At 36.0% G+C, this 17,379-nt stretch overlaps 1 protein-coding gene across 1 annotated transcript; it reads left to right on the top strand.

Annotated features, from left to right (window-relative positions):
* Positions 1 to 24: 24 nt before the first annotated feature.
* On the top strand, positions 25 to 7,919 carry LOC117326932 (putative transferase CAF17 homolog, mitochondrial). The gene is made up of 7 exons (XM_033883736.1): positions 25 to 133; positions 1,114 to 1,428; positions 2,028 to 2,162; positions 3,171 to 3,348; positions 4,498 to 4,635; positions 6,275 to 6,374; positions 7,008 to 7,919. Exons 2-7 carry the CDS (start codon positions 1,126 to 1,128, stop codon positions 7,210 to 7,212), a joined length of 1,059 nt encoding a protein of 352 aa, XP_033739627.1. The 5' UTR covers positions 25 to 133; positions 1,114 to 1,125; the 3' UTR covers positions 7,213 to 7,919.
* The last annotated feature ends 9,460 nt before the right edge of the window (positions 7,920 to 17,379 follow it).

The raw sequence follows: 17,379 nt of genomic DNA, 5'->3' as shown, positions 1-17,379 counted from the left end.
CTAAAGGCGTGATTTACTTTTTTGCATTGCAGTTGTCGCCCTTTATGAAAACGAAACTAGAAGACACACAAGGTTACTTTTAGGTTGAATAATATTTTCGACCTTACTCCGAATGCCTACATGCACTTAACAGGTTTGTTATGTGAACGAATGTGCTCGTTCATGCATTATATCTGATCTATGAATAATGATACATATATCCGGTTAGCGTTACACTCTCGTGGTAGGTTAAAATTTCAGGTTTCTCGATAATGTAACGTTAATATCAGATGCTAGTACCAATAATCTTACTTTTACTCTGTGACCTTCGTTCCGACCGAGACAAAACACAAAACGTCAGTCGGTAAGCAACGTTACCGCAGCTATTAGAATATACACATGATCGGTTTTTATCAAAATGGACAAGTAGATAAAATTACTATCTAAAATGAATCCCCCATCACCACCCCTTTGAGATATACAGTAGGTAGAATCTATTAACCCCCCCCCCCCCCCCCAAAAAAAAAAAAAAAAAAATCCATATAGATCTATATGTTTGAAAAAAAGTATTTTTTATTTTAGAATGAAAGTAAAAAGTGAAAAATAAATGTTAATTATACTTGTACCATTGTAAAATTGTCATACAGTTATTTATTATATAAACATGCATGAAAGATATGATTAATGATGATGTGCATTGTGTATGTATAATGTATTTTTTAATATCCCTCCACTACATGTAACTCAGAATCTTACAGGTGACTGTCAAAAAATATGTAGTTTTATGGTCAAAACATTATTGCCACATAAATGTATTAATTTGCTGAATTAATGATTTGAAAACCTACATGTAGCTCTTCTAGCTCTAAGGATTGAATCATAAACCTCTCTCTTTTGCTAGTCTGACACTACTCGATGAGCTTATAAGAGAAAACCTTACTTGCATAAGAGAAAGTCTAACTTTATACAGGAGATGCACTACATTTTTTACATGCACATCATGTAGCACTATTAAACTGTACTTTATGAGGACGTCATCTATCAAAGCCTTAACAGGTGTTTAGCTCATCAAGATGAAATTATGAAAATTATGTATAATGCAATTTTTTTTTATTTTAATTTTTATTTTTTTAGAAATTCTACAACATGAGGCATTTACTGTCACATCTGAGGAGTTTTTCCAAGAGAGCAACCATCTGGTCCTGTTACAAGTGTAAACAATGCCAACAATGTTGCACTAGTTTGAATGCTTTATCAATCCAATCTCAAAGGAGTTATAGTAGTGATGAAGGAGAGACAAACTGGAGTGTTCATCCCCTGGCAAGTCGTGGAGTAGTACGACTGGGTGGGACAGACACAATCCCGTTCCTCCAGGGTCTTGTCACAAATGATGTTGCAGTTGTTGGAGAAAAAATTCCAAGTCTATACACCATGATGCTTAATGTGCAGGTAACCCGAATATTTCGCTTGCTTATAATGGTTTTATGTTTTTTAAATTTTCACTAAGTGATTGATTGTTCAAGTTTAAAGTTTATTGACAAATAGCCGTGTACCATCTTTATCCTGCAATAAGCCCAGTTATACAAGGAGGTTAAATTGTGGTCTCCATGGGGACCAGCAGGCCTGGCCCTAATGAATTCAATTCTATATAATAACAGTATATGGAGGTTGTGGCCTTAATGGGGACCAACATGCCTTACTCAAGGGGATTCAATGTTGTACATATGAAGGTACATTATGTAGGCTTTGGTCTCACTGGGGACAAACAGGCTTGCCCCAAGGGGATTCAATATAATACAAATGGAGGTTGTGGAGTCCATGGGGACAAACAGGCCTTCCCCAAGGTAATTCAATGTTACACAAATGAAGGTAAAATTATCCCTATAGGGGCATGTAGGCCCGGCCCAAGAGGCCATTATGAAGTAATTGTTATGTAACTCTATTCTTTAATTACGAATGAATTGAATGGAAATTCAACATTGAGATTTCACCTCAGCTCAGAAACATATTTACTGGTGAATGAAATAGAACAATGTATTTTATTGCAGGGCCGAGTTCTCTATGACCTACTGATGTACCACTCCACAGATGTGACCGGGAAGTCTGTCCTTCTTATGGAGTGTGACGCTACAGTCACAGACGAGCTCGTCAAACTCATGAAAAGATATAAAATCAGAAAGAAGGTGAGTATTTTTGCAATCTTATCAAAATCTAGATGATCAATCTTACTATGTTACATGAACATCTAACAACATCCCATATGGGGTCACGTTCTGATGACCTTTGAGATATGTGTATTTCACTTTCAGGGTGAATTGTCAATTTGTCGATGTCATCGAAGCAAACCTTTTCGTCAGAGCATGCATCTGAAGCAAACCATTTCGGTACAGCATGTATATAGCTATATGTTTTTATGTGACAAAATGACTTGAAATAAATTGACAGATTATGCAAGCTATTGCACTCTAGTCATGCTAATTCGGACATATAAAATTCACTTCCTGCTTCCAATCCAAGATTCTAGAAGTAGTCATTTGATTGGCTTATCCATAAGGTCACCCTGACGTGACCCCTAATGGGATATTGTTAGATGTTCATGTAAATTAGTGAGAATGACCATCTAGATTTTAATTAGATTGGTATTTTTGTCCAAAACGCTATAAGTTTAAAAAGGGTTTTGATACCAGAAGCCGATGATGAATGGGAAACAGTGGCTGTGTTGACTAGATATATTTTGAATGCATTTTGAAACTGCCTTTAGATATAATTTGGCAACCATATACAAAAGTTATACTGGTGCAGTATACTTTTCTGTTTTGACTATTGCAAAACCCTGTCTAAGCCCCAAACACAAATATACAGCCTGCTTTCTGTTGCTTTTAAAAACCAAAAGATATGTAGACAAGAAAAAAAAAATCCAAAACATATTTTTCAAGGGTAATTCAAAACATTGTACAATATATCATGTTTTAGATATTTCTCCCTTAAAAACATAATAATTATGAAAAGTTTAATAATGAAAAAAAACGATGGTTGGGCACTAAAAAGACAGATAATATTAGTCTCTATGCCAAACCCTACCCAACGCTGGAAAATAAAACCTTATTCTGACACCCTGTCTATTCTGTCCAAGATGTTGTATTTCAAAGAATGTTGGATAAGACAGGTTTAACTTTACCGCTGTCTTACAGGTCGACATTGCTGACGTGTCTGATGACCACAAAGTATATGCTGCTCTGTATCAAAGTGGGGAGATAAAACTTTCCCTCGACAAGCAGCTCTCTGGAATAATTTCAGCATCCCCAGATCCTCGATTGAACAGTTTCGGGTGGAGAATCATTGCAAATAGTTCACAGTCTGTATGCACAGGTATATTTCTTATTTAATGATGACAAATTTCCAGTTATTCTAAGAATGGACTTTAATATTGTGTATAATATTCATAAATTGATTAACTATTTTGTTATTAACTATTTTTTTATTGATTACAAATGGTCAAATACAAATATTGTATAATTGAACTGTCGGCTAATTAATGTGAGCTCAATCAGTTTAATCACAAGTAAAATATATGTTGCTTGTTTTACAGAATTTCAGTGCTACATTCATTTACCTTATACTGTTTCACTGGTTATTTTTGTGGGTCGGCAATTTTTCCATGTTTTATGGGCATGCAACTGCAGAATATTTATTACAAAAATTAATTTGCATTTCCGAATTCTCATGAAAAGTCCTGCTAGATTGGTAGTGTAAATGTGTATGATGGAACTTGATGGTTATGTGATGATCTTGGTTCTAACAGAGTAATTGCCCCCATATACATGTACATGTACATATGTTAACAAGTGAGAAGGGCTGTGAAGATATAGCTTCACCAGCTTTGAGTTCTTATTACAAGGACTTCATTAAAACCTTGAAAAGAGTAAGATTTTCAGCTGGTTAAACATACTATAGCATTGAAGTTTGACAACTGGTATCTAAACCACAAAAAAAAAAAAAAAAAATGAAATTATCAAAATAAATTACAGTTTTGAAAATAATAACATAAAAATTTGAACCTGCAAAATTTACCAGTTGTACCACAGGTAGCCCCTCACCTGGCAATATGTCAATTATACAACTGATTGTATATTATGTGTATTGACAGATGAAGCGAGTGTCTTTGGTTACATACTGTGAAAGTGTGATTCTCGGCATGTGTTTTTAAATTCCTCCACCTCTTGGTTGTGAGTTCGAAACCAACGTGGGGCAGTTGCCAGGTACTGACCGTAGGCCGGTGGTTTTTCTCTCGGTACTCCGGCTTTCCTCCGCCACATAAACCTGACACGTCCTTAAATGACCCTGGCTGTTAGTAGGACGTTAAACAAAAACAAACAAAATGTGTTTTTAATGTGTAAACCACAGTTGTGACAATATTTAACTTGACACACAAAAAGACTATGTTGGTTTGTGTTGTAGGTGGTTGGTTCAAAGGAAATGGAGAGATTTTCTCGACAGAAATATATTTTTGTTTTGCAGGGTTTGGGGTTAAGGACGAAACGTCTGAAGAAGAATACCACATACAGCGATACCAGTCGGGTATAGGGGAGGGTGTGGTGGACATGCCCCCGGGGAATTGCTTTCCTCTTGAGAGTAATGCAGTGTATCTCAATGGAGGTGAGACATTTATAGATATATTTTATAAAAAAAATGTTTTAAAATATTGATTAATCTCCATACAGACACTTTAATTGACTCACTGAAATTGGTCAAAATATTGTGCTTTGTAGTACCATATTTATTTGCAAATAAGCCCTTGTTCACAAATAAGCCATTCACAAATAAGTCCTTCTCCACAAAGAAGACCTTGTTCACAAATAAGCCCTGTCCATGCACAAATAAGTCCCTGTTCGCAAATAAGCCCTGTCCACAAATAAGTCCCTCTCCACAAATAAGCCCCTGTCCACAAGAAAGTTTCTTGCTCATTTTTCAGAATCATAAATTCCAAAAAAGTAAGCTAAGAGTAGTTAGCAATCAAACCCTCCCCAAACTTTACTACCTCTCTTTTACACTAGGGGAGGGTGCTTATTTGAAGATGAATATGGCACATGTACATTGTACAACTTTCCACTGGTCTTATTTCCTGGTTTTTCCTAATATTAATTTGGGTTCCATTGCTTGTATTCAGTACTAAACTTGCTTTAGACCATGTTGTGAATTTTGGCAGGAAATTTACAAAGTTACTTGGGTTTAATTTTTCATAAAATTTATCATAAGTTAAAATATTGATGTAAATTTCAACCAATGGAACTTTTTAAAATTCATTTATTAGAAAAGGAAAGAAAAAAAGAAAAAGGTTTTTTTTAATTATGATTTTGTATAGAAGAGATTATTAGAAAAATGAAAAAATAAAAATGAAAGCATATTCTTTCATTAAGTTGTTGAGCTGGAATATAGATATCACATCATATCTGATAGCATTTTGGTATTAGAGTTATTTCCCTTACAACATTTACCTGTATTGCAGTTGCATGAACCAGTTTACATGTTGGTTTGGTATTTGTCACCTGTGACTGTCAGTCTTTTCACTTGGTTCCTTTGGCATAAACTTTAGTAATAATCAAATTAAAATATAATTTTTGCTTGCTAGTGTGGGGTTTAATTATTATTGTTGTTGAAGTCGGTGACCTACAATGTAGATCTACTTTTAAAGTCAAAATTTAAGTACATGGTGATATAAGTTTAAAAACAGAAGAAATTTCTTACAAAAAAAATAATAATAAAAAAAATAAAAAAGAAAGTAAAAGAACAGCTTCTTAAACACAAAAATACAATAATTTTGATATTTGGCATTAAGCTTTCTATGATGAAGGAGTTTATTAATGTTTGTTCAAATAAATAACCTTGACCTACTTTCTTGAACACAAGAGGGAAATGTGTTGAAACCTTTTACTTATAGCCCATAGTATGGTGATATTTCGCCTATAGCTTATTGAAGTATGAGACTGTCTGCATAAATATTATCATTCCAAGTCACAGGGGTCAGATTGTTGCAAACTTTCAAAAGCTTCTTCTAAAGAACAGTAGTTCCCAGCGTAACGGAAATTTGTCTGTAGTTGGAGAGGCTTAAAAGATGTCAAACAAAAAGGTTGTTCATGATAAAATGTAAGATGAGACTTGTATTACTGTGATTGACAGTTCAGAATTTTGTTGTCAATAGGCCTTGTTTCATCATTAAGCGACAGATGAATAATACAGACCCCATGGGCCTTTTTGGCTCTGTGGTATAACATTTTTTTTGTTTCTACTCTTTCAGTCTGTTTCCACAAAGGCTGTTACATTGGTCAGGAGTTGACAGCGAGGACATTTCACACTGGAGTCACACGCAAGCGACTCATGCCTCTCCTGTTCGAAGTGTAAGTCAGCATTCATTTATATGTAATTTAAAAGTCCTAAAGCAGAGATAATATTAAGCAGACGAAAAAATTACAGTTCTATAAACAGAGAAATTATGTTATATCCACATCATATTGATTAAGACACTCTCTTAACTATCTTATATTGATAGATATATATATATATCTTGTAATTCTTAAAATGCTTCAATTTGATTGGTTATTAGTTCCCTACAGTGAAACCGGGTGACCAGTATATTTCCTTTGCCGTACATCTTGTACATATTTGCGTAACACCAAAGTTTTGTCAGTGCTCCATTTGCTTCATTCCTTGAGGAACTTTGATCAAACTTCACACAATGATAAAAGACCGTAATATCTCGGGTCAAGTTTGAGTTTCAGGGATTTTGGGTCAAGGTCAGGGTCAGGGTCATTAAAGCTGCTGAATCTGAAGTTCAGAGGTCAGCATTTAAAGGTCACATGATAAAAAAATTATCAACAGGTTTTGATTTTGATTGTTTACACATCACAGTTGAATTGCATGATGGTAACACTATCTTTAATTCTTTATTTTTGTAGACACTTCACATATAGGCAAGGTGAATTTTTTATAGAAGCATGTATCATGAAGTGAATTTGTTTATTTATTTTTAGTGAACCTCAGAATATGACAGTTGGAGCAAACATTTCGACAGAGAAGGGGAAATCTGCAGGGAAAGTACGAGGCCATGTTGGTAAATACGGACTTGCTCTGTTACGGATAGCAGAGGCCAGTAAAAACCTCAGTGTGAAAACAGAGACAGGGGAGCAACTAGTAGTTGAGGCCAGTACCCCTGAATGGTGGCCTGATGAATCTTGACATCAGTTATATAGTACTCCAGACTGGTAACCTACTCCGACTTGATATAAATTATTAACGCTATGGAAAGTGCTGATAAAGATTTGATATCATTTCTATACACTCAGCAAAGTGCTGATGAAAATAGGACATTAAACTTGACACAAGACTTTGTGTGAACCCAGAAAAGGAGCATTAAGGAGACATATACCAATAGGTCTGCCTACAGGAATTATTTTGTGATCAAGTTATTCACATTTTCTTTATGAGTTTGTATAATATCAATCCAACAATATCAAAAATCACAAAATATTGGGTGTTTTTTTCCCTTTTTTTTTCTTTTTTTTTTTCAAACCACAAATAAAAAAATAACCAAAAAAAAAAAATCATTATTAAGTAAGATTATTTAGTTGAAGATTCTGTTTATCATAGCTGTGAATGATATGCTTCAGTAATTTATTCAGAGATATTATTATCATTGTGTAGGAAAGTTGAATGTCCACTTTGGTAGTGTTGTGAAGAATGATCATACATATACATATACAGAGTATAATATGCGACAATGGCTAGTGTAGTCTGCGATCACACAAGTGAGGAACGTAAATATGTCCGTATACAAGCTTGGCCAGGTGTATGTATACTCCACCGATAGTATAGTCATGCACGGCTGAACATCACCTTCAGTATGAGATGACATAACAGGCGCGGATCCAGGAATTTGAAAAGGGGGGGTCCAGTAAATTTAGTGGTAATGCGAGCGTCGTAGGCGGAAGCCAAATTTTTTTTTGGCGAGGGGTCTGGGGGCCAAAATTTCGGAAAATGAAATGATTATAGCAAATTTTGCAATCTTTCGGGGATAAGATTTTCGATAAGGGGGGGGGGGGGGGGAAGGCATTATTGTAGGGCAATAAAAAAAAAAAAGAAGGGGGGGGGGGGTTCCTGACCCCCAGGACCCCCCATTGATCCGCTAGTGCATAAACACCCTTGTTTAGAGAAGTCAGCTAGTCACTAACATTCACAACAGTAGCATGCTGTTTTTACCTTTCTTGTCCGCGAGGTATCCTATCTGTGAGACTACTGGTAATGATTTATCTAAACAACCTTAGTGAAATTTCTCTTAACACCTTTTCTTGAAGTTGTTTATAAAATGTCACCGTAATTTTGTCCAACAAACTATTAAGAACAATACACATTAACTTGTATATTTATTTTGATTAAAATCATTTGTTTAATGTTTTGAGAAAGAAAAAAAAAATCATTTTTGTAGGCGAAATACATAAGTAACAGATTCCTTTGTGTAGTGTTTCTGAATATCTTAAGTCTGATTAAGTTTAAACTTTGAAACTTACCTACAAATGAGTAGGATTAGTAATAAGTAATGGTTTGCCATACTACAGGTCCAGTTCACATGAAAATAAGTGTAAAGCCGCATATACCTGCCAACTTCCCGATTCAATCGGGAGTTTCCCCGATTTCAGCCTCCTTGCCGTGTCTCCCGATTGTTTTTATAAAAAAATTGGGGATTATTCCCGATTTTGATAAACCTCTTGGTAACCCCCGTATGGAGCCCCTATTCATTATGTAATAAAAATATATTGGAATTAAAGTGATATTTTAAAGACAAGTAAGGTATTTGTTAGTAATAGAGGTGTACAGTGAGGCAGATTCGAGTAGTATTGAATGATGAATTAAATGATGGAAACATGAAAAATGATTTTCTTTTTCTCCATACGCTGAAGAACATTATTATATCAAATAAATTGTCATTAAAATTCATAAAATCTAAGAGGTTCATCTTGTTGTTTTTTCTATAATTTGTTTGTGTATTCGTAACTAAATATGCAAGATGCAAGAGATTTTAAAGAAAAGTTAAATCCAAAATTAAAAGTGTAAATATTGGAATTTAAACTTCACGTGACCATTACTGTTTTAGCAGTGCTCTAGAACGTGCAAAGCATATTGACATGCAAGCAAGCCCTGGGAAATGCTGACATACATGCATGTGTATTATACACGATCAAAAGCACTAAGCCTACCAGGGCCAATTAAAAAATAAATAATTTGTGCACATACAACTTAGTACAACATTTCATCTTGGACAAAGGCTGATTTTTTATCTCGTACGTACGACTGATTATCTGATACATATGAATTTTCAACTCATACTTACGACTAAACATCTTATACATTAACATTTTTATCTTGTATGTACAACTAATTCAGGCGCAGATCCCCAGGAATTTGAAAAGGGGGGGGGGGGTCCAGTAATTTAGTGGTAATGCCAGCGCCATAGGCGCAAGCCAAATTTTTTTTGGCGAGGGGTCTGGGGGCCAAAATTACGGAAAATGAAATGATTATAGCAAGTTTTGCAATCTTTCGGGATAAGATTATCGGGTGTTTGTGGCATAGGTTGTTTTTTTTAGGCTATAAATTTTTTTTTCCTCATCCGAAAAAGGGGGGGGGGGGGGTCAGGATTGATTATCTCGTACTTACGACTGATTGTCTGGTAAATATGAATTTTAATCTTACGGTTTGTTGCTTCCCTTGAAATTGGCATGAAATCGTGGTAAACAAAATTATCGATTTTCTTACAAATTTGGAAAATACACATTTTTATTAAATGAAACTTTACTTAATCATGTATATTACACATACAATGTGAAAAACCTTTGATTTTGCAGAAATAGCTCCTACATTTTGCTATAAACACGTACATGTATGACATATTTTAGTATAAAGTGCTTTCAGCTGGTTGCTCATATAAAGCTGATTTTCTTACAAAGTACACTTTATTTTTTAAATGAAACTTTATCAGAACCTGTAAAAGGAGCATACCAACGCAAAAAACAAGTTATTTTGTGAAGATATGGCTAACATTTGCTATGGCAGGCAAAAACCCCTATGGCATACCTATGGCATATATTTCTATATGGCGTATTTTAGTGCGGCTGCATCTTTCGACTCTTATGTATGATTTGTTAGCTCAGACTTGCGGCTTAGTCTGTCGCATGTACAACTTTTATGGTATGTGAGACCTAATATTAGGTCTGTACCATGCTGGGATGAAGGGCTATGACGTTTCATTCAAGGTCACAGGGGTCAAATATTCTGAAATCTTTGAATGACTTAATTCTTCTTGATAACCAAAAGGCCCAGAGACACAATATTGGTTTGTAGCATGCTGGGATGAACGGTTACCAAGTTTGTTTAAATGGATGACCTTGACCTTCCTTCAAGGTCACAGAGGCCAAGTGTGCTAAAAATATATACATATTAAAAGTGACCGTTAAGTCCCATGAACCTCTTGTTATATTTAACTTACAGTGTATTATTCCATACACATACTATCTCGTATCTTATACGAAATTCATATATTTTTGTAGTGACCCTAGTCCGCTACCTAACATGTAGAATTTCAATAATGATTTATATGAGATGATGATAGTTCAAGTATTGTCGTAGTCAAAACCTTGGTCTTTTTGTTGTAGATTAAAACATAACTACCTTTTCTAATTACAAATAATAAAAATATATCTGTAATGCCAATATGGACATCACAAAACATTCACACAAATACCCAGTAACAAGCATATTATGTTTAGTGCTGAAGCTACGTATGTCTTCTATTGGAAATTTGATGAGCATTTCAAAGGTATAGCACGCATTTATAAGTCTTGAATTGAAAGATTAAAATGCTAAAACTACTTCACTTGAATATTGTAGAATAATCAATAAAGATTATAATGCTGCAAACTACTTCACTTGAAGATTATATAATGATTTCTCATTAATAGTTGTACAATGCACATTTTAGTTAATCTTAAGTGTCATTCTTTAAAACAACCAATATTAATATTTCGAATATCAAAAAATGTCCTCGTTTAACAATTAGGCACGTACGCGCACTAAACTAGGTGCGCGGGCATCGACAAGTACCATTCGGCATACCTCGGCAGGTTCCGTTACCCTGAGGGAATCTGCCGAGGTGTGCCGAATTCGACAAGTACAGGGCGATTTCTGGGGGTCGTATCAAAAAACAAGTACTAGGCGATTTCTGGGGGTCGTATTAAAAGAAAAGGATATTTTTTTCGACACCTAAATAAACGCACTTACACTAACTGATCCGTCCATCGTCCGTCAATTTTCCCTAAAAATCACTGCCATTTATGAACACTTGAATAGATTTGACCAAATTTGGTATGAAACATCCTTGGATGAAGGAGAACACATAATAAATAAGAGATGTGTCTAGCCTCTCGGGAGCCTGATGCATAGGCGCGGCCCAATTGGGAAATAAGCAAATAATTTATTTATTTTCTCATTTTTGGTCGGAAGCATCATAGGGTGAAGAATTGCATAAACGGCGAGTCTTGCAACCCACACCCCAGGGGTCCCAATTGGGGAAATATATGAAATTCTTTGGAATCCTTCTGTAGAAATTAAGTCGAGTGCTTTGCCTTAGTTAGTCATATCAATATCCAGATGAGCGATACAGGCCCTCTTGGCCTTTTTTCCCTTCCCGGTGCTGCACTCTTTTACTCGGTATTTATTAGCTCACCTGGTCCGAAGGTGAACTTATGAGTCATCTATACAACAAACTAATGTTAAATTTCAAGCACCAATAAATACACTAAAATAGTCATGTAATATACCAAAATGTTTGTTTGAACATGTACTTTCTTAAAATCACCAATAAGTTCCTATAGATGCTAACACTTTTTTTTCTGTAAAATTATTTTGTGGTAAGATGCAGAATGGAATAATTCTAAGTCACACAAATGACCAAACTTAAAAAAAATAACCCATCTGTAAAGCTTAAAAGTGTATAACACAGGGTAGAAGCATTTCGATTGTTTAAAGGAACAAGGACGTAGCATAGTTATTGGGTAGGGATTCAAAATTGTACAAATGATGGGGCTGACCCCCCGGGGGCCAGATGGTAGGGCCAAAAGGGGAGAATTTGGCTAAGTTGATGTAAATGACTTCTTCTCTGAAACTTGGCAAAGGATATCACTCATATTTGACTGGTAGCATCCTTATGGGCTAGGTATACAAAATTGTACAAATGGTGGGGCTGACCCCCTGGGGGCCTGAAGGGGTCAATTTGGCTAAAATGACGAAAATATCTTCTTCTCTTGAACTAAGCAATCAATATCGCTCAAATTTATCTGGTAGCATCGTTATTGGGTAGGGATTCAAAATTGCAAAAACGATGGGGCTGACCCCTGGGGGCCAGAGGGTAGGGCCAAAAGGGGTCAATTTAGCTAAATTGATATGACTTCTTCTCTGAAACTAAGCAATGGATATCATTCATATTTGACTGGTAGCATCCTTATGAGGTAGGGATACAGCATTGTACAAATGATGGGGCTGACCTCCTGGGGGCCTGAATGGCAGGGCCAAAAGGAGTCCATTTGGCAATATTGATATTAATTAATACTTCTCTGGAACTAAGCAATGTATGACATTGATATTTGGTAACATCTTTGAAACCATTCAGATCCCCAACCCATAACCATATACAGCATTGCTGCATGGGCATCAATAGATAAACACATGTCTGATGTAAAATTAGGCCCAGGGGGTCTTTCCCCACTCCGAGGGACTGATAGTAGTTTCTTTAAACACAACCATGTGGAATCTTGACTTCGTTTCTGGGTTATATCTCTGAAGCAGTTGAGATCCACACCCCATAATCATATATATATATGTAGCATTATTAGACACCCACAAATAAAGCTATTAACAAATGGAACATAATTATTTTGACGTTTGCTTAAATAAACCAGGTGAGCGATACAGGTCCTCTGGGCCTCTTGTTAGAGATTGTGTGATATAATTAAATATTAGCTATCGGCTTTACTAGCGTATATCTTATCAATACAGTCCGTATTGGTGAAACAGGATAAGCGTAAATCATTTTACTGGGGTTTAAGCAGATGAAGAAAAGAACTGATATTGATTGAACTTTGTCTTGACAACAGACTTGGAGCGTAAAATCTTATTTGCCCCTGTAACATGTACACTGTTCAAGGACTATCGCGAACAGTCCAATATACACGTATACATGTTTATGACTCGTGCCCTGACCGGGCCTCGAACTCGGTCACGATCTACGGCACCCAGAAATACCCGCAGCTTATACCGCTGCGCCACATCGGCGTTCTTAAAAAGAACGTTTCAATGGCGCAGTGATGGTCGGCCCGATATCCTGATAGGATCATAGTGAAGTCGTCTATTAGATGATATGAATACCTGGATCGCAATGCATTTATACATATCAAATAATTAGCACAATGTATCATATGCACTATGTGTTGGTGATCCGAAGATAAAGATTTGAATTTCATGTCGTAGTTGTACTTTGATGAATATTTATAATATATGTACAATTCGCATCCATGTATGTAAATACATTGCGACCCAGGTATTCATGTCATCTAATAGACGACTTCCACAATGATCATGTCAAGATATCGGGCCAACCAATCACTGTGCCATTGAAACGTTCTTTTTCAAGAACGCCGATGTGTTTCTGGCTAGGCGATTTGGTGCAGCGGATCGTGAGTTCGAGGCCCGGTCAGGGCACTAGTCATAAAGTTGTCTTCCTTCGTCAATTGTGTTACTATGTTATATATCAAATATTTAGCACAATGTATCATATGCACTATGTGTTGGTGATCCGAAGATAAAGATATGAATTTCCTGTCGTTGTTGTACTGTAATGTACATATACATGTTTAAATGTAGTTGTTTGAGTTTCGTGAGGGCAACGTCTTCTTTTGGGCTGGATCTGGATTCAAACAAAAATTTTCTAACCTATACTTATATCAGGCACCGCACTATTTGTTTATTTTTTTGTTCATTCAACGAACCGGTACGAAGTTAAATTGCAACCGATGCATATTTTCTTATCAAAACCATTGCTAATGGTTTAGACCTGCTATATTTAGCAACGCTATTTACATCCGCTCTCATTTTTACCTATAACTTCCGGTGTTTAATTAAGTGGATATATTCTATCTGACCAAAGAGTAACCCTGGCTCGTTTGTCAACTATATATTACCAGGGACGTATATACCAGTCTCTGATATTACTAAGCAGTCTCCTTTAAAATGATAACAAATCAGAATCGATCGCTCTCGGTGATCCTACATTGACCCGTACTAAGTAGTTCGGGTCGACTTCTATTAATTATCCAACAGGATGCTGTCTCTTTAATACCAGGAACTCGGTACAATGTCTATCGTCGGCGTAAGAGGGCGCGGGCATTGCGTGTTGGCTATCCCGGCTGAGAGATTAACTCGGCCATTAGTTCAGTTGTGTAGAATGATGCATTCTTAGTTGTTTACGTAATCCGAGGTTCTTGATCGAGAAATTGGAGCTCTCTTGGTGATATGCTTGATAGTCTAAACCTCGGCATAGCCCGGGTAAGACAGCCCCTGCTTGGGGATTTCTCTGTCACACCCTCAAGGAAGGGGCAGATTATATCTATGTTACATTGAACAGGGAATTTTCGTCTCCCATACTTCACAGGTGAATCTCCGTTTTTGGTAGGAAAAAATAGCTCTTTATTATGGCAAGCCAAAGTGGAAAAGTCACTATTTATGGATATCCATAAATGATTTATGGATATCCATAAATAGTGACTTTTTTCCACTTTGGCTTGCCATACTTTATTACATTTTCATTCTATAAAAGTATTATTTTTCGCTATTGAAATGAAATATCAACTTTTTCTTATATTTTTCACTTGTGAAAATAAATATCAACTTTTTCTGATTTGACCAATCAGAACACTGCTTACAAACGACATTGGGGAAAATTAAGATTTGCATTTAGCTCTCCGTCATGTTCTTTGACGTCACAATGCAAGATAGAATACATTACGTCACGATTTGGCGTACCTTTGTGAGCCGTTGACAGGGGACCGCAATGAATTCTTGGAGAGATTGGGCTGCCTCGGTATATTTAAGGCGATTCATGGGATGTGTCGAGAAGAAGCCAATGTTCTTATGACTTCATGAATGTTGAAAAATATAATTTCATTCCTTATATACATTATGATTATTTTCTATTTTATCTGTTAAAACCCCAAATGATAAAAAAGGCATTTTTTTCATGTTTTTACTTGGGAGTAACGTCGGAGAGAGAACAGCCGTTTTCGCGGGAAAGAGTCTGACAGTTCTTGGCACGGTCTTAGCAAACGTCATAACAACAACACAAGCAAAATGTAGTTCCATCTACGATACTTATTCTGTGAGATTTTTGGGGTGATTTTTATGTTTTGAACATTTATGAGACCGTAACAACATTGGATTACGTAAATGTCACATGGAGTGTGTTTATCTAAAAGACCACGAGAATAAACAAAAATCCGACAGCGGAGAGTACTACCCGCGGTAACACGGTCCCCGGCATTACTACACACTGTGATGATACCACTGTTGTTATGAAAATGAATACAATTTTTGCCAATGCTTTCAAGCATACTGAATGTAAATATTTTGCAAAAAATGTAATAAACAGAATATCTAATACATTTGTAGTATCTTCAGTAATACCAAATATATATTTCAATATTGTGGCTAATAATTTGATATGTTTACGCACTTGTGAAAATTTCAAAATATTAGCCACATTCGTGACATATATTTGGTATTACAGAAGACACTGTTATATATCATCTTTGTCTTTTACCGGGGCAGGGAAAGACAGCTGACAGGCGCTATGACACCACCCACAAAAGTGTAGCGTCATCATTTTACGTAGCGTAACCGCTTCCAAAATTGATAACGTAATCAATTTTGACTCACATTTCAAGGAATTGATGATAGTGTGATGGAAAGGTTTCACAACACATTAAAACGTGTTACTTTTTTAAGTATGAGAGAAAAATAATCAAACATCTCAAACCTTGTGTTAGAGTTTGGCTGGCCAGTACTCGACAAGCCTCGAACTGGCAATACAATCGCGTCACGTCAACATTGTCTTCCATTTGTGCACAATGTAACGGCATTATAAGTTACTTTGATTTGTTGCTGTGTTTATCGTTCCGTGAGGGGCCGCGGTGGCCGAGTGGTTAAGGTGTCCCGACACTTTATCACTATCCCTCCACATCTGGGTTGCGAGTTCGAAACCTACGTTAGGCAGTTGCCAAGTACTGACTGTAGGCCGGTGGTTTTTCTCCGGGTACTCCAGCTTTCCTTCACCTCCAAAACCTGGCACGTTCTTAAATGACCCTGGCTGTTAATAGGACGTTAAACAAAAACAAAACAAAATTATCGTCCCGTGAACAGCCAGGGTGATTTTGAGGCGGTTCTCATATTGTAGTAGTTGGTGACTACAGCCTCGTGTTTGACAAATTGAGAGTCTTCCTCCTCTGGTTGTGATCACCCTGTCTCGCCCGAAGGGGATAAATTATTCTATTTAGGGTTTGAACTCGTCAGTAAAGTTTTGAACAAAATATTGCCCGATGAATTCTAACACAGTCTGTTCGTATTTCGGTACTATTTTGTGTAGATCTGGGTTACTGATACGCTTGGTTCTGGTACGTGTATATGACGCAGTTTTATTATTCACAATCTTTTCCTACAGGATATGACGTCATAGCCTGATTTAGTATAAAAATCTACACACCTGCCTCAGTATATTTAGAGGAAGAAATACTTATGTTCTAAAGTCTACGATTAAACACCATGACATCTGAAAAACTCGATATTTCGGAGTTTATAGATACCTGTACTTTCGATACACATTCAGAGTGAGAGACATTTAAACAAAAAAGCACATTAATTAGTTTAAACAATATTTTATTCATTAATCAAAATAATCAATACATATACAAATATTTTTTATGGGATGGGAAAACAAGCTTAGAGCTTATATTAATTCCTTTCCCATTTACATACATTTGTACAAAGGCAAATATAAATCTTCGAACTTGAACACCTTACATTAATATGAAATGAAATGATGATATTTATTGGTTACAATTAAAACAATATACATATATACGTACATGTGGTGACTAGAATTAATAGTAGAAATAAACAACAGTGACACCTGTCAATAAAATTACCTTTTATAGCTACGTATAAATGTATGTCATTATACATTCGATAGACGACATAATGGGTTCAAAAATATCAGCTAAAACGTTAACTTAGCTTAATATAGTTTTGTAC

The sequence above is a fragment of the Pecten maximus genome, chromosome 5 (genome assembly GCF_902652985.1).
Source record: "Pecten maximus chromosome 5, xPecMax1.1, whole genome shotgun sequence".
Taxonomy (NCBI): domain Eukaryota; kingdom Metazoa; phylum Mollusca; class Bivalvia; order Pectinida; family Pectinidae; genus Pecten; species Pecten maximus.
This window is presented reverse-complemented; position numbering and strand designations above follow the sequence as displayed.

What these genes read in the sequence shown, in the direction of transcription:
- LOC117326932 (XM_033883736.1), top strand. Translation starts at nt 1,126, where the DNA reads ATGAGGCATTTACTGTCACATCTGAGGAGTTTTTCCAAGAGAGCAACC. An exon ending in GATATAAAATCAGAAAGAAG is followed by an intron (nt 2,163 to 3,170) that starts GTGAGTATTTTT and finishes GCTGTCTTACAG; the next exon opens with GTCGACATTGCTGACGTGTC. An exon ending in ATGCCTCTCCTGTTCGAAGT is followed by an intron (nt 6,375 to 7,007) that starts GTAAGTCAGCAT and finishes ATTTATTTTTAG; the next exon opens with TGAACCTCAGAATATGACAG.